This window comes from Diadema setosum, chromosome 4 (assembly GCF_964275005.1).
Source record: "Diadema setosum chromosome 4, eeDiaSeto1, whole genome shotgun sequence".
Lineage (NCBI taxonomy): Eukaryota > Metazoa > Echinodermata > Echinoidea > Diadematoida > Diadematidae > Diadema > Diadema setosum.
The window spans coordinates 46,052,237-46,071,327 of record NC_092688.1 but is presented as its reverse complement, the minus strand read 5'-3'; the positions used below and the strand labels follow the sequence as shown (position 1 = coordinate 46,071,327).

At 39.2% G+C, this 19,091-nt stretch overlaps 1 protein-coding gene across 1 annotated transcript in view; it reads right to left on the bottom strand.

The window, feature by feature from the left end:
- Window positions 1-12,562: 12,562 nt before the first annotated feature.
- LOC140227347 (NADPH--cytochrome P450 reductase-like) overlaps window positions 12,563-19,091 on the bottom strand; it is a 52,623-nt gene continuing 46,094 nt past the window's right edge. Inside the window, exons 10-14 of the mRNA XM_072307764.1 lie at window positions 18,872-19,053; window positions 17,043-17,192; window positions 16,346-16,616; window positions 13,736-13,961; window positions 12,563-13,094 (exon numbers count right to left, since the gene is read on the bottom strand). Coding sequence (XP_072163865.1) covers window positions 12,950-13,094; window positions 13,736-13,961; window positions 16,346-16,616; window positions 17,043-17,192; window positions 18,872-19,053 — 974 coding nt within the window. The 3' untranslated portion in view covers window positions 12,563-12,949. The remainder of the gene's footprint in view (window positions 13,095-13,735; window positions 13,962-16,345; window positions 16,617-17,042; window positions 17,193-18,871; window positions 19,054-19,091) is intronic.

Below are 19,091 nucleotides of genomic sequence, written 5' to 3'. Positions count from 1 at the left end.
TTCGTTGTCCAACATTGCGGTAGAATAGTTTGGATAGAAAGCCAAACGAATAGCACGCACTACAGAGCGAGCGTATATAAATCACCATAGCAAGAACAATGGAGCATGTAATCCTGCACGCGTGGACAAAGCATTCCCCAAACGCTGCAACTGGTGTCTCCGAAAGCCGAATTATGTAAATGTATGCGACGCAACAGCCAATCGCATGCGAGACCCTGCGCCGTACCAACACTGGGGATACTGGCACGGCGTTCGAAAGAGAACTAGAAACTGACGAGTGCGATCCAACATAGGGTGCTTAAAATTCCATTTTTGATAGGAAAAACTTAGTCTTATGCTATGAAATTTAGTGTAGATGTAGAAAACATATCAAGGATTTGATTTCTGCAAAAAACCTAAATCGACAAAAATAATGGTCAAAATCTTTGTACCCCGCCTAGGAGGGAATTTGCTCTTGCGACTTTTGCCTGAAACCGTTGTCGCGGGTCACATTTGATTTTGTGTTTTTAAGAGCTTAAGGCAGAGTTTGCTGGAGAAAGTATGCAATGCCCAACTTTATCAAAATTATCATTGCTTTTTGAATCTTTCATTTTTTACAGGACTCTGATGAAGTCATTCTGCATCAGGAACAGATGGACAGACAAGCAAGTCCTTCAGATGCTTCAAGGTCCAGTCCAGACGATGTCCTGTGCCTGGATGAAGTACCCCACCCACAGACTGTTAAAAACAAGCCGGACGATGTAGAAGTGGTGGAGGACGATCCAACGGATCGCAGAGATCAATCACAAGTGGGAACAGATGCTCCGCTGGAGACAGAAGATGATTCTCAAGTGTTTGCCAGTGAGGGTGAAGACATCACGGGCAGTATCCCTGTTAAACCCATTCCTAACATTATCGGTAATGTCTCCCATAGTCTCATTCCTGAAGATGTTGACCCAGTGCTCACCGTGAGAGAGGAGGAGAGTGATGATGCAGAGTCAGAGGATGCTGAAGACCAGAGAGAAAATGATGCAAGAGGGGTTGCTCCTCCAGAAGACCGTGTTGTCATGATAGATGATATTGCTATGGAAATGACGTTCAACCAAGGAGAGGTGAATGTGGTGCAGCGCAGATCGCCGAGACTGGCAAGCAAGAAGGGCAGTCAGGAATCAGTGTCGCAAGAGAACCAGCCAGAAGATCTTACATCTCCCTCTATGAATTCGGGAAAGAATGATGTCCAGAATGGAGTTGTTGAGTCATTTCGCAGAGGTACTCCCAATCTGCGAAGGTCTCCAAGAAAGCAAGTGCGGGGAGCTGCGTCTGAAGGGCATGGTGCAGAAACGTCGTCAAAAGAGCGTGAATCTGTGATACATGGCAGGAGACGATCTCCCAGAGGTGGTGTGATCACCAGATCAAGGGTGGCTTCCTGGTCAGATAATGTGCTTATCAATACAAGTCAAGAAACTACTGATCCAGGTGAAGGGAACATGGCAAGAGGCCATACCTTGTGCGCAGAAACGGATGAGGATTTGTCAGAGTATAGCCACCATGCAGAGAATACCAACATCTCAAAATTTGCGCATACTAATGACAGATGGATGTCTAACGGAGGGTCTCCCCCAAGAGAGAGCGCTGCAGCCAAAGAAGGTGATGGAAAGCCTCTGGAGAAGTCGGGAACAGTGCAAGCATCAAACGATCATTCCACAGAAACGATCATCCCAGACTCTGAAGATGAACAACCATCAGACACCCGTCCATCTGTGATGGTCCTCAGGAGGCTGAGAAATCTGGACAGCCTGAAGTCGTTGACCTCCTCCCCCGTACCAAACACAGCCATGGATAACATTCTTAACAACTCACCTTCCATGTCCACTAGAAGCAGATGCCAAGAAGCACAATCCTGTATTTACGACAGTAATCCAGATTTATCACCAGGCAAGCAGAGACGTCAAACGCCAGCGTCATCGGACAAGAAAACCCCCATAGCATCTCCAGAAATTCACAGAAACGCATTCACCAAAGACTACACAGCAGTACTAGTGCAGACCCAAGCTGTAAGAACTAGCCCTAGATCTGTGCAGTTAAGGAGGAAAACGTTTGGTGCAGACAAGCAAGCAACCCATTGCAGTTCCAATGATTGTACTAACTCTGAGGCAGGGATGAAGGATGACGGAAATCCCTCACACTCACCCGTAAAGTCATCTGTCCCCGATCGTTTGCCAAACAAGGTGACCAGTCATCATGCTGAAGAGAGTGTCCTCAGACGATCCCCGAGGAGGTCTGGTGTCTTCAGTGAGTCTCCTCCCCTGGGAACCAACATGCAGAGGAGGGCAAGATCAGGCACGGGTTCCCCGATGAAAGGAAGGGCCAACGTGCGACGTATGTTGGACTTCAACGGAGATTGCCTTGGTAGCAGTGATGCGTAAGACAATAAATCAATTCTGTTTCAGTTAGTAAAATGCCCTTACTCTGTAAAGCAAGATATCTTTGCGGCATGAAATTTTTGCTTATTGGAGATGACGAAATTCACGAAATTAAAATGCACACAAGCTTTCCTCATTTTACAGCGATAGATTTGTTAGGGTGTCCCTGCATGCAATGAAATGCAGTAGGTTTTTTAAACTCGGCAGGGACAATGTTTGTTACTAAATATGCTAACAACAAATTAAAGTAACTCGATATTTCAAGTAATTCTCTTGGTTGTTTTATACAAAAGGCAGGGTTGTTACAAATTATTTTTTACAGCATGAAACATCAGATTTACAAATCAGCTAAGGAAATGAAGACTTTCTTTTTATTTCTTTATGATGTAGATTTCAGAGTTGTACAAGCTGCTGTGTACACTTTTTGTAAGTGATGGTATTTGATGACTATTCTGTACACTCTTTCTGAAGTAACGTTTATGGTTTATTACAACAAAACATTGTTTCAAGCCTATTGGTTGATATTTAACATGCTTCGTTAACCAAAACTCGCGGTGGTGGAGATGTATAACTGGAACAGTTTATTGACGATGCATTATGTTTTAAAATGCCTAAAATACCGAAAGACTGCAGTCTGCTTATGGCGGCCTCAAGCAAGGGCAACATTTCATTTTCTCCCTTCATGGTGCAAAGTGTGGTGTAAGCGTTACGCCCCTTTCTTGTAGCTGCCCTGCATTTCTCTCTATTGAATCCACTTCCGAACAAATCATCATTTACATCCAACCAGAACATGCTTCTACTCTTGGAAAAAGAGTAGTGATGTGAATGAATAGACTTGCTAGACTGTCAAGAGAGTAACCTGTACATTGATAGCTAGGATTGTATGCATTATCAGTCATTGTGGGATTCATATTGCATTGATGGTTTTAGTCAGAGTTCAAGATAAATATCCCAAGCCCCATATCTGTTTTTCTTACACATTTATCTCACTTTTGTTTGTTTATCTCAGGAGGGATGCAGAGAGCTTTCCACAAATTGTGCGACTGTCGGCAAGGAAGAGGAAAAGATTATCAAGATAGCTCTTCAAGAGAACGATCCAGAGAAACCTGTGATAATGAGGTTACCTGGACCGCAATTCTGCCTCATTATAAACGGTTACCTCATGACTAGCACACTAGAAGAGAGACCAGGTAAATACAGTAACGGAAAATCTGGACTGCTGGATTCACCTTGTTAAAAGCAGTGTTCAGTTGTAATTGTGCTCGTTACCTTGTTGTACGTGAGCTCGGTTTCCCTGTACCAAGAGGTGACAGTGTTCATTCTACCGCACATTAACAATAGACAACTATTCTACTGGTGAGCAGATATATATGTGAGAGGATCTCATCATAAAACTAGTTTCGTTCATTTTAACAGAGCAAAAGTTTCTCATCTACACCTTGATGACAATTCACCTGTATGACAGCATGTTAAACTAATTACATTGACATCTTTTCTCTGGAACATTTTTTCTGTCTCGTGAGTCACATTTAATGCTTTGGAACAACTTCTGTAGGCAGCTTTCGATACCTTGGGTGAAAAAAGCAATATCCCAGATTTCTAGGATGTCAATGGTGAAAAAAAAAAATTACATATTATCAGTTAAGCAGTGCAGTCACTTTGTAATTGCAAGATACTTTATCTTTGATCAGTCTGTTTTTACATATTGTTGAACTCCTGTGTTGACCCATGGAGTTTTGGAAACCACACTTTAATGGTTTGATGCTTGATTTTTTTTCGATAACAATTTTTACTTTACATTGTTAATGTTTCATGAGGTCGAGTGGGAAAAAAAAAAAATTTGTTTTATTCCATCACATTGTTGTTCATATACAATTCCTTGTTTCAGTTTTGCAAGGTAGAGTTTTTTGTTTTTTTTTAAGTTTTTTGTTTTTCATTTAAGCACATGGTTTATATGTAATTCTTTGTTTCATGTGCAGAGTTTTCAAAAGCCTCATAATAGCTGAATCTAAAGGTGATTTGCAAATTGGCAACACATTTTCAAAGTTTAAGTTCGTGTTTCTCACTTTTAAATTTGCAAAGTTTTGTAGATTTTCTTTTGCTTTTGTGTAAATCTACAGACTTTAATCGGTTTCATCTGACTCGTCTCCAATACAAGATATGCAGTAAATTTCGTATTTGCCAATTTACTGATGTTGAGGTGATCATATCTTATGCAAAATTCCCCCAGTACTTGATGTGTTAATGATGAATCACATTTTGTTTGTTAGTCAGAATGTAATGCATCACCGAAGGATACGAGACCAAAATCACTCAATCTGTTCCTTTTGGAAATTAATCGTAACAGTTTTGAGAAAGAGGGAGAAACTTCAACGAAGAGGTTTTACCATCCTGATATGAAATTTTTGAGGAGTGCAGGAGTGAACAACGACCTTAAACTTGTGTAGATGGTAAAATTTCTCTCACTGGTACATAGTTGGAGTAGCGGAGATCTGCTGGATATGAATTTTTAAGAAGATTTTTATGTGATTGTTGGTACAGTGCCAATTACTACATCTTGCCATTTTGTCGTACTCGACTAGTTTCTTGCCAAATGAAAATAATGAAATTAGTCATCTTTTAAGGTATACATGTAATTATGCTTTTGATAGTACTGCACTTTTTAATTGTATACAAAAACAGAAAGCAATCATGATGTAGAAAAATCAAGACCATGAATGTTGCACTCTGGGAGACCATGGCTATTTGAGATTGGGACAGTGACATGTTAGTGAATAGAGTGCATACGGTTTGTGAAATCACCAAGCTTTTTTTTTTTGTCAGTACATGTATCTATCATTGGTACGCTGCTCATGGTTCATGCAGTATTTTGTATGTTATCGTTGTGCCAAATAAAACTGTGTTCTAATAACTACACATGTATGTCATGTCCAGAACTGTCACCTTGTTACAGAAATCCACTCTTGTTTTCAGAGTAATTGCTTGCATTCAGGCTAGAATAGTAAGTCTGTCTTGGCAAGAGACAAGTTCTTTAGAACAGTATTCTATCATCATTAAGTTAACATAATAATGATAATACATTACATTTGTAATGCGCTTAATACAATGTTTTTAAGCGCACAAACATGTCCGTCTACATATTAAAGATACAATTGTGTTTTATATGTAAGCGGAAGTGCTGAGAATTCCAAGTAATTTTACTCATGAATACTTCATTTAAATTTGAAGTAACTCTGATCATGTGGAATAAATTAAAGTACCGGTAAGATGATAGGCAGAAGTTAAAGACTTGGGTAGTCTTGCTTGGGTGTAGTATTAATAATAACAAGAGTAATCGTCACACACCAGTTTGTGATTTGTCGGCTCTCTTACCATTGGGGTTTATACTGAGAGAGAATGGCCGTATCATACTGATGCAAAATTTTAGAGTGTTCCATCAGATGATCAATGCCAAAATGTGATTTTTATTTCCATAATACTTCGGACAGTTAACTCCCTTTACAACAAACTCCTTGGGACAAAAGATGATGCTTGTTTTTGAACAGTTTTGTTGTAAATTGACCCGTTGAGGACAGGCTGATTTTGCTACAACACGCATTTCCCATAGACACTTGCCCGAGTATACTCGGGACTCATCGTCAACGGATTTATAGTTCGACAATGTTATAAATATGTTATACATATTAATAAAACACTTGTGACAAAGTGACTATGCAGGTCCCATCTCTTAATACATGTACCAATATTTCTTTGATTTTGTACCTTATATAATGAGAAACCTGGTACATGTATAACAAGGTAATCATATTGGTCTTTAGGCCCTTGTTTTTTACAATTTTCCCGCATGTCAGGGTTTGAAATGCAACAAAATGCAAAGAAATTTCACGACAAGAAAAATTACTTGGTCATCACAAGAGTCTACTGTATCTGTGTTCCTTTTAGTAGAGTATTCTGAATCTTTTTAAAATTGTTTCATTAGATGTCCAAAAATTCTACCTTTTCTTTACTTTCAAGGACATTATGTAGAACATAGAATAAAGTTTAGATAAAAACCCATGAGCTGGTTCTTCTAAAAATGCTCAGAATGCACCTGTATTAGTCTGCTTTTTATTGTTTAAGCTGTTATTTTCACGTACAGATATTATTGCCAATGAGGAGATCATAGACATTTTCGCGATGTTTCTGCGAATTGATGCCAACTCTAACGTTAATGTACTATTATCAAAGTGCAAGAAGACACTTTTGTGTGTTGTTAAATTCGCGATCCAACTGTGACTTGTGGAATTCGCCAAAATTATAACCTCACGAAAATAGAAGTTTGTAGAAAGGATACTGCTGAAGCATTCCTGTTAAATGTATACAGTACTCATAATTACTGTACTTGTCATGCAATGTACGGTTAGGAAGGTCACTCGAGTTGATATGCTGTAATAAGAATGTACTGTGATCTTGTGAGCTAGTTTTGTGTTAAGTTTGCATCATCAGTACCGGTTGGAAAACAAAAGCACTTCGCATTTCTGATGTATACAGTACTTAACAGACACTCGTCATGCAATGTAAGGTTAGAAATACAGTGGATATGCTGTAATATGAACGTTACTGTGATCATGTTTGGTAGTTTTGTATTTTGTATTTTGTATGCATCATCAGTACTGGTTGGTAAATAAAAGCACTTTGCAGCTCAGTCGCGTCTGGAATCATTTCATATTTATTCAAATCTATGCAGTAGAGAACATCTTAATTACAAACATGATGGTCATTTATGTCTGACATTTGGCAATACATAAACACATTGTAATTAATCCCCATATATTCTCAAAAGAAAAACCTCAAGATCGCATTGATAGGTTAATGTTTCTCCGTTTCTTCTTATTCATATCAATCTGCTTATTTTGACTTGCAAGATGTAATTTATCGATCTTGTGTTTAGTATTTCACCATTCTATTATTTTCCCTCTAGCTAATGTTTGTCTAGAGCTATACATTACCCACTGCATTCAGTCCATTGCCTGCTAGATATAATTGTCCTTCAGTGTTACATAATAATAATAATAATCATAATAATAAATAAATAATAATAATAAAGTACATCTATAATGCGCCGTATCTATCATTACTGATACTCTTGGCGCATGAGAGCCTGTAAGATTCAACACATGCTGTGGTACACATGAACAGCTACGTATATGTAGGAGACTTGGTTTCCAGAGGCAGTGGGCTTGTTTCAACAATGAATTCAGGTAGTCGGTCCAGATATCCATTCCATAGGAGTTCATCCTTGAACACTTGACTTTCAGCAGCTGTTTCTCCAAGTTACCCAAAGTCATCATAACATCATACAATAAAATCCTCACTTTTGCCCTGAATACACAAAGATCGCAAAACATTGTGCATCATTCTGTCATAACTAGTGTTGCCAAAAGGTGTGAGGGAATTTATTTCAATACAATGTACCTGTACTTGCATATCTTGAAAAATCATAACTTTTCTTTTTGAGTGTCTGATACATCCAGTGTAACTCAACCCAGTGGAAAGTCCTGTATCAGCATTGTGTAAGCGCTGCACCAAATTCGAAGAGAACTTCATCAATGCTTTGTGAGGTTTTCTGTGAACCAATACACTGAATTTTCACAAACATATCTTTACAGCCACGGCCTTTGTATCCAGAAAATAAACCTCACTATGGACATGTGCTCCAAAGTTCCATACAAACAACTATAAATGTCCCAAACGAAAGTGAATTTCAAGCAAGTTACAAAATCCCTATTTCTGCACAACTTTTTGAAAATATGAGAAAAAAACCCCAAATCTCTACAGTTGTACTTTCTTGAGGAAAATGTTGAATCAAATCAAATTATTAATCTAAATATACAAAACAGGTATACTTCCAGCGTGAGGCGGCCGATAATACGCATGGTATTCACACTCTGTCTGGAGTAAAAGAAAAGAGCAGATAGCATCAACCTACTCGATGTAAGCTAAATACACGTACCCTAGTATATCGCAGATGTATCCAAGATGTGGACTGTTATTTAAGACACCAGCTTAAGAGACTCAAGTCTTCGTATGAATATCAATGGTCTGAATCCCAAAAAGTTTGGACACTATATTATGTTGCTGTATACAAAATTTGAAAGCTAGGGAAAAACTTGCTTAAGAAACATCTGTGCAACAATGCATGTTTCTAGCAATCATGTATGTACAATTATAAAGTCAAGCTTTTTTTCTTTTCTTTTTTTACAACTGTACATACTGTACAATTTTTCATGCAGATTGGAGAATCAAAATGTTAATATATCTCTCACATGTGGTATTCATATTAAAACATGAATCAGGCCTATGTTTTCACAGACGTTTGTGTCTGCAAAAATCTCATTGAGATTTTTGAAACGATGTGGACATTGCTGTTTTTTCTTCTCCATTTCACAATTAATATTGCAAGGTGATTCTATGTTGTCATATAATGAAATGCTTGAATATTCTATTTTACACTAGAAATTGACACCAAAGGTTTCATACCTTTGTGGCAATAAAAAACTTCCTTAGTCTTTCTGCGGAGTATAGATACAAAGTAAAACAGAAGGCAATGTGATTGTGCAATATATATATATATGATTGTACTGGGGGAAGAAACATTGAAGAAGCAACTGGCCATCTATTAAAATTGACAAGGACACCACTGGACCTAACGTTGAACTTTAATTCTGACGTAGCCTCTTGTCATTGGTGAGATATCAGGATTACACATTCAAGTATATAGTCTCCATTGATTTCAAAACAAAAGATCAACAAAAGTTAATCTGGAAATTATCATCACCCCTCAAAAAAAAAATAGTAACATAAAAAATTAATAAATAAATAATAAAAATATTCTGTTAGTTCTTCACAGGAAACCAGAGTTACTCACACCTATCAAATCCCAGAAAAGAAGTCATTAATTTTTGGAGTACACATTTTCATCTGGTTATGTTCCATACATTTGATATCAATTGCTCCTAAGCAGGATAAAAAACAATGGAGAAAACACAGATATTCAAATCTGAAGAGGAATCACGACAGTGCCATCTTTTATGTCCATCTCTCTGCTGTTCCTTTTCCCTCCTTCCCCATCTCAAACATTTTAGTGGCTTTTCTTTTTCTTTTCTTTTCTTTTTGAAAGAGCCAAACATTTTCTGTAATTTATGGTGACTATCAAACCACTGAAAAACTGATTGTAACATCCCACAAAGCAGATCTAAACTGCTTACATACCATACTTCTGCACACCGCTACACATAATCAAGAGATAACTGTTGAACAACAACCCAGAAAATATTTGCATATATATATATATATATATATATATATATACAACTTCTATTACTGCATACCGTTGATGATAAATAATTTGAGATAACATTTCAAATACAAATTTTGTGCGCATTACTGTTGGATGTTTGTCTTCTCTATTCTTTTTTCTTTCTTTTTTTCTCCCTCCCTCGTGTTGATAGAAATCTTTCAGGAAAGTACAGCATTATATCTTTGAAGGGAATGGAATTACTTGATGCAAGTACACACAGTTCAGAGATTTCTCAGCGCCAAACCAAAAGAGAAGTTCAAATCAAACTTCATCTCCTGCCTGCAAACTAATTACAGCAAACTCTGCAAAAGCCACATCTACTGTAAAACTAATATTTGCGTGCATTCTAATTCAAGATTTGCAAAATTAAAAGGGACGCGAAAACTTTTTGTCTACACTACATGCATCGAATGCCAGAGGCACTGCGCGAAAACTTCATGCCGTGGAAAAGGCCATCCGCTCCAATTCACAAAAATTTCATTCTGGAGAATACACTTAACCCACCCAATATCCAACTCAATTGCAAACGGTAACACATTAAAGAGGTTTGACTGTACAGATAGACGTGACAGTAGCTCAATTACTAGAAATGCTAGGGGGAAAAGAATCAACTTTTTATTTCATTTCTTGGCATTTTGGTTTTGACAATGTTTTAATCCTTAAATCTTTATGATCTTGAGGATCCATGTAAAGAGAAACTGTACATGATGTACATCCAAAATTGCTAGCAATATGATGTGTCTGCTACTACCTATATCATATCTTACCATTACATCCACTGAAATATATAAGATTTGAACTTTCCAACTATTTACATCATATGAAGTCATAATACCATGTTCTACCCAGGCCAGTATTACACCCCACACAGCAAGAGCTACGATGACCAATCATCCAAAGATGTAGCCTGTTGTCGAGAAATTGTTCCCTACAGAACAAAAATCCAAAAACCTCTACCTCAAGCTCAAAAGAAAAAAAGAGTAAAATTGGGACTCCTTTATCACATCCTGTCCTAACTGGCACTTGTTTAATGATGTTGAGTAGACCTGAAAGGATTGTTAACATAGGATAAATGGTAGTTTGCTTTTTAGTTTCTGAAACAGCTTCCTAGATGATTTATACTATAAAATGCAATTTCCCCCTTTCCTACTTACATCTCAATATAAACTGATCCTCTACTTTCATAATCATTCCTCCCCCCCCCCCCCCCCCCCCGGGAAAAAAAAAAAAATCCCATTGCTATCTCATGAACATGATGTGCTGCTCTACTTTAAACTTTTGATAAGCATGTTTAATTTCCATTTCTTGATCATTCATTCGTCACTGAAACTTCACCCCAATCAAGCAACCCTTCATCTTTTCTTGCAAAATTTTGATGGGTATCCTTTTAGTTCAAGACATCCACAGACCATAATCATTACTTATTTACTGACAAACTGGCACAATCATTTCTTCGAAAATACTGAAGTGATTTTACTCACTCAAGGCTAAGACAAATAAGTTTGCGGAACTCTTCTTGTTGGCTGATTTGAAGTATACCCTAGAGAACATTGCATAGATGATGACCAGCGTGAGATATAACATATGGACTAATCCATCAAAGGAGTTTTAGGTCCAATCAAGGGAAAGTACCTATAACCACTCAAATAGCATTCAAAACCCTGACGTCATACATTCTGTGTTTCACAATCATTATCACCATCATCTGTTCTACTGCATTGGGTAAGACAAAGTATGTCGGGAATAAGGCATACTTTCAACTGGAATTTTCAATTTTCAATTCATCGCCATTCGGAGCATCGAATAGCTTTTGGGTCTCTGCTGATCATGCATGCTTTGTGGGTTTCTTCCCTCTTAAAATCACACTTCTGCATGCATCAGAAATTGTCAGATGCTCGGATAGTAGCAAAATACAAACACTAATTTTATAGATTGTGTTAGTATAATCATCATACGTTCTATTTCATCTGTTATCCATTTGTTCCTGGGAAACATCGAAAAATGTTGTGCCGAATGGGGAACAACCCAAAATGTTCTCCAATTGCCAACATCCAAAAATGTTTTACCCATGAGAGAACCTTCCAGAATGTTCTGCCCAAGGTAGAAAATCACACAATGTCCATTCATCACATTGGAGAACATATCAAAATATTCTACCCATGGGAGAACATCTTTCTAACCCTGGGAGAACATCACAGAATGTTCTACCCATCGCAGAACACCAGAAATGGACCATTATCACATGATTATGATTACCCACTGTTTTGACTAACAAAAAAAAAGATATTTGATTTCAAATTTCCATTGAATCAGCTTCCTTTTCAAGCAATATAAATATAAAATAACTAACATTTGCTACAGCTGTTATCTCCTTTTCCCACTCCATACCGAGTAAATTCCATTGAATTAAAAAGAGAGAAAGAAAGGAAGGAAGGAAAAAAAAAATGTAATTAACTTTTTGTTCACTCAGGTCACTATGTCACATGATTTACCAAATGTAATTTCCACACTACCCAGAGTCAAGAGAAACCAAAGCAAGTACTACGTCGAAAAAACTTCAACAAAGTTGCGCACAACCGTTGAATACTTGATCACAATTAAAAGGTAGAGGAATAGATATGCCCTAAACGAACAACTATCTAATAAGAAAACACACACAGACGTTAATCTGAAGATAACTACAACAGTGACAAAACACTCTATACAGATATATCTTCTTCTTTTTTTTTTTTTAAACCTGGTACAAAGAGACACAAAATAAAACAAAATTTGCATATCATGATATCACATACATTTGAATTTTTCATCACACAAGTTCCTTCTCCTGTATTTAAATGAAATTCAGGTATAATTATATGTACCATAATATATAAATCCTCAATATCAAAATTGTAAGATCAATTGATATTAACTGACCAGTTACTGACTACTGGAGAGGGCATAAACTCATGTTCATCAATGTCCTGCTAACCAACTCTATTTTTTTCCTCTCCACTTTAGTATCAAACCTTCAAAACAGTTTTGCAATTTGAGATACTCATAAAAAAAGAAGAGAGAGAAAGGGGAAAAAAAGAGCCTGAAGATTTGTTACAGACCAATCAATCTGCCATTATTAACATCAAGCATTTACAACACACATGATTCCCTAGGTCACTGATAGTCCCGAAATACTGGTGTTCTGGGATGCTCCGCCCACAAGGGGGCGGGACTAGCTCCAGACATCACAGGAGTACCGCCCTTTCAACTGCATCCTCTTGATGTAGTCCTCTGCCTCTGTCTGCGTCTTCCCGCCCTCCTCACAGATGATCTCGCGGATGGTTCGCTGGACGTCCGGGGCCATGAAGCGAGCATCACTGAAAACGTACCAAAGCATGCAAAAGTCTTGTTGGCAATGATATATGGAGTCATTATCAGCCTGCATTTTATTGCACATCATTTCAAAGAGAATGGAGTGACGAAGAATTATAAAGCGAGGATTCGTCTATGCAACATGGATATATCTAAGTCTGGGCAGCACAAAAACATGATTATAATCATCCTGGATATTCTATTATCTCCGAAGGATAAACACTGGCTTGTTAAGTTCCTCTAATACATGCTTCATAATATGATTGTCATAAGGTAAAGCCTTTGAATGACAATGTGGCAGATATTTTGGCATGGCACGCCATGTCACTCATGTTCGAATTGAGCAGCAACTGAACCATTTTGAGTCCCAGGGAGAGTCTTGCTGCCACCTAAAATAATCAGCTTTTAAATCATTAAATCCTTAAATTGGCAACTTTGGAGACCTGAAAAAGAGTGACAGTGAGCGGTCATCTTTGACACATATCTGAACAAGTGAAACTCCAAAGCGATGGCACTCACCCACAGAACAGTTTGAGTTCAAGAGGGAGTCTTGTTTCCAGAATAATCAGGTTTTAAATCATTAAAATTGGCAACTCTGAAGACTTGAAAAAGAGAGAAAAAGAAAATCTGAGGCGATGGCACTCACCCACACACGTAGATGTGGCTGCCCTTTTCCAGCATCTCCCAGAGTTTCTTTTGGCAGCCTTTCATGATGTGCTGGACGTAAACCTTCTTCTCGGTCTTTCGCGAGAAGGCCACGTGGAGCTCGGTCAGCGTCCCGTTGTTCTTGTAGTCTGCCAATTCCTCCTCATAGATGTAGTCGTCGTCGCTACGGCAACCGAAGAAGAGGATGGTGTCGCCAACTTTCTTAGCTGGATTAACAAAAAAAAAAGGGCACAGATTTGAATACGGGATGAAGATTAATTATGACAGTAATTTTGACATGGCATATCATGAAATGGACTGAGGTATTAAAGGTCATTACACCGCAAACTACAAAACTGTCTTCCATCAACCAGCTCACTGGGTGAATCATCACCACCACTGTGATTGTCTTTGATGAAGCATCATCATTCCATAGGTATCATCACATTTATCATCACTGTCAGCATCACCCGCAATAAAGTTTAAAATAATGTCTTTTTTGTCATCATATGCCTGTTGCCATCTTAACCAATGCTTCATACTGGCACTGATCTGACAGTCCCAGACTGGTAGAAATCACTGTCGAGCCAGTAACTTTTCATGAACTGCCAAATTTACTTGTCCGATATGACCAGTAAAAAATGAATATAAAATTGTTGGGGCCAGTTCAAAAAAGGAACAGGACCAGTAAAAAATGGAACAAGAGACCCGTGGGTCTAGCGCTCACCTGAGTATCGCAAGTTCACCTTTCACGCAGTCACTAATCTAAATTATTCACAGCTCTACTAAAATTTGACCAGGCATTCTCAAGTAAAAGATGAAAATGTACAATAAAGGCCCAAATTTTTTAAGATTCCTTAATTTGGGGGGGATTGGGGGCCCCCTGGGGCCCTCTGGGTGGGGCATGGTGCCCATTTTGATAAATTGAGATCCTGACCCCCTAGGGATGCTACTTGCCAAGTTTGACGAAAATCCATCATGAGGTTTTCAGGAAGAAGATGAAAATGTACAATTCAGGCCCCCATTTGGACCTTCCAACCCCCCCCCCCCCCCCCCTGCCCCCAAGAGGGGCACCCCTGGATTTGCTATGAACAAACTTGAAACTACAGTCATTAATGTACTCACTCATAGTATTATCTTAGCTCTATAACTCTGATTCTAGAGAAGATTTTTAAAGATTCCTTCATTTTGGGGGGTTTGGCCCCCCCCCCCCCCCCCCCTGGGGCCCCTGGGTGGGGCATGGTGCCCATTTTAACAAATTGAGATCCTAACCCCCTAGGGATGCTACCTGCCAAGTTTGGTGAAAATTGGTCATGGGGTTCTCAAGAAGAAGATGAAAATGTATAATTTAGGCCCCATTAGGACCCCTCCCCACCACCCTCCCCTGGGTCCCAAGGGGGGCACCCCTGATTCTGCCATGAACAAACTTGAAACTACAGTCATCAATGTACTAACTCATAGTGTTAACTTAGCTCTATCACTTCTGGTTCTAGAGAAGAAGATTTTTACAGATTCCTTAATTTTGGGGGGTTTGGGCCCCCCTGGGGGCGCCCTGGGTGGGGCATGGTGCCCATTTTAACAAATTGAGTTCCTAACCCCCTAGGGATGCTACCTGCCAAGTTTGATGAAAATCGGTCTTGGGGTTTTCAAGAAGAAGATGAAAATGTAAAAAGTTCACGCACGACGGACGACGGACGATGGACGACGGACGACGGACGCCGGACGAAGGGCGATCGCAATAGCTCACTTGAGCCTTTGGCTCAGGTGAGCTAAAACCTGGGTTATCTACTGGTCCCACAGGGACTGGTCGGACCAGTAGAAAAAAATGGGTTAGTGTGCAGCCCCGTCTTCACAATGGTATCACCCAATTTTTCAAAATCGTCTGTTGAGAATGATAAGGGCGTTAAGTTGTCTCGAACACTATGGGTTTAGTGGCAACTTAATGCCCTTATCATTCTCAACCGACGAAATCACTATCAAATCTTCATTTAACATCACCAACACCACCATCATTCAATATTCTGTGACAATATTCCATTCTTATCATCACCTACCATCACTGTCATCAATACCATAATCAGCACCATCGTTAATGTCACCAACATCACAATCATTACCAACACCAACAAAATTCCACTACCATCATTCTCAAACAACCCAAAGTGCTCATTTCATTTCAACGCTACAAAGACCCACGACGATACTCCACACACACATTATTTTATACCATCAGACTCAAAGGCCCGAATTCACAAAGGTGGTACAATCTTGTCAACGGTTTAAATCATGGACAAAATGGAATATTTCGTTACGAAATCAGTCATTTCGTCGATGAAATGACTATTTCGTAACGAAATAGTCATTTCGTCGATGAAATTACTTTTTTGTAACGAAATGAACATTTTGTGAATGAAATGGTCATTTAATCGACGAAATGACTGATTTCGTAACAAAATATTCTGTGCGACACTTGGCGCCCCATGGTCTTTGTCCATGGTTTAAACCATGGACAAGATTGTACCACCTTCATGAAGTCGGGCCAAAGAGTAACATAGAGAAAAAGGAGACGTAGACGGACAAAGGGAGGGACTGAGGGGGAGACAAAACTCACTCTCGTCCTTTCGGAAGAAGTCCCTCTCCTGGATGAAGCCCCTGAAGGGGGCCAGACCGGTGCCCGGCCCCACCATGATGACGGGTGTGGTGGTCTTGAAGGGCAGGCGGAACTGGGACTTGCGCACGTAGATGGGGACGCGGGGGCTGTTGTCCGGCCCGTCGGGGATCTTGTCCTTCAGCCAGTTGGTGGCCACACCCTTGCCTATCCTACCGGTGGATGTGGTGTAGCGGATCAGCACAGCCGTGATGGAGATCCGATCAGGAGATACCTTTGGATGGACAGACACCAAACAAATTCTCGTATACCTCAAAAAGCAGCAATAAATGTAACTGATAAACAGAATTCTTGGGATGGGAGGGCTCACAGCCAAATCATAATGTTGAGTTTGAAATAGAAGTGCATACTTGGAAAAAACACCGACCGCTCAAACAGTTTGCATTGGGGTTATATGGAACGCATCAGTTCATGGATATCATTACCCAGCACGCAACTATTTACATTGTTTTCTTCTTGGATATGGGAGTTCTTAAACCTTCTTCATGATCCATAAACATACTTCTCAATAAATGGATGGTTTAGTAATGGACTGTTTACACTCAGTGCTTTCACAGAGTTTGATTTCACAAATACGTGTTGACACATCCCCCTCAAGGAATATTGCGAGCAAAGAGGTCTGAGACGCGTCGCAACCAACCTTTGGCGAGGAGGAGATGGAGTAGTATCTGGCCTGGAGGCGGGGCAGCAGCTCGCAGAGGTGGTCAAGAGGAGGCTTGACCGACGGCAGGTCCTCAAGGATGGCCACGATGTTCCGATGGCACTTGATCACCCAGTCGCTGTACTCTTTCTGGAACGGGCAAACAGAATGGTACAACACAACATCAGAAAACCAATACAGAGGAACCCTGGTTGTAATGAGAACCTAAAAACCAGAACAATCACCTTGTTTTGTATTGTAAGTATAGAATACTGCAAAAGTGGAAAGTTTTGCTGTGCAGAAAATTTTGCACATTGTAACATGACTATTGACTACAAACTAGTGCGAAAATAAAAGTATGTGAATATTTATTCTTATTGCATGTACCACTATGTAATGTCTTGATTCTGCGAAATTAAAAACACACAAACTTTAGACTGCTCACCAGCACGTGAAAAACTACTCATGCAAAAATATCCACTTTTATAATTAAGTATCATATTGATTCAATATATGGTGCATTGAGAGTTCTGTCTGACCTGAAATGCCTACATAAAGATGCCAACATGCGATTGTTAAAATCATTATATCTATTTTTACCATAATCATCATTCATTATGTTATCATTATTGTTACTATTATCTTATCAAGTTTCTTCTTAGTACTAGTTTATCAAGGAAAAAAAAGAAAAATTTAGATTCGGAATCTACAATATCGCTTTGGTACAAGAGGGTTTTGTCCTATGCGATCTCTCTACAATGATGCTCCACTGCACTGTCATTCATGACTACACTCATAGGACTATTCAGAGAGTAGAGAAAGTATACGAAAGCATGCGTAACACTGTTAGCATCCTCTGTGTAATGCCAGAGGTTCCTCATATCAAGGTTTACTTTTCCTTTAGCTGTTTGCTATAATTGTTTGGAGTCCTTGGTCTTTCTGGTTTGTTTTGGCTTTGGGTCTTTTTTTTTTTTTTTTTTTGTCCCTCATCTCTAATGATGTCATTGCGTGACCCTCAACAGCTCGTTTGCTCATTTCCCTTGTGAGAATCAGAAAGGCACATACTCCGGATAGGGAGAAGCAAATTTACACAAAAACAGAGAGAGAGAGAGAGAAAAAAAAAAAAAAGATCATGAGAAAATACTACTAGCAGAAAGAGACAGAAGGGGAAAATATATCGACAGACATACAAACACACAAAGATACCATGGCAACAAGACACTGAGAGATACTCATCAATGATTAATAGGGACAAAAACTAACAGCCAGGAAAAATGCCTAGCAGAGACAGGCAGACATACAGAATGTTAGAAAGACAGAATGACAGACAGATAGACAGATAAGGACATGCTGAAAAGAAAAATTGCTTTTTTATCCTCTAACTGGAACATCTATTGTCTTACAAACTAAATACAATACTCATCAACACCAATGCATATCACCACTTTTTTTTCCCTCAGGAAAAACAAAGAAAATGACACTGACTGAGGGTTACTGATCAAGAGTACGAGAAACACACACAAACGGACAAAAAGAGTCACAGAGACTGAAACAGAAAGGAAGGGATTAACAAACAAGCAGACAGACAAACAGACAGCCAAACAAGGATACATACAGACATACATTGAACATGATTAACAGGAACATACCCTGACAGTCAAAAGGCTAACAAAAACGAACAGAAACACATGCATACACACAAACACACACACACACACACACACACACACACACACAGGGAGAGACAGAAACAGAGACAGACAGAGAAAAAAATGGGGACAGACAAACATACAAACAAACAAACAAACAGAGACAGATGGAGACACTACCTTTCCCTCTGGTGTGGCTGAACTCATGAGGAGAAGCTTCTCTTTGTCCTTGGGGTCTGAGGCGTACTCTGCGAGCTCCTTCAGCACGTTGGTCCGGGGGCAGGAGGTGATGTCCAGGTAGTGGGAGAAGGCGGTGCGGTAGGAGGTGGGGCATGGGAACGGGTGCTTTTTACTCGCCTCCTCTGTTGGCATGGCAACAATCATAAATCATATTTTGACA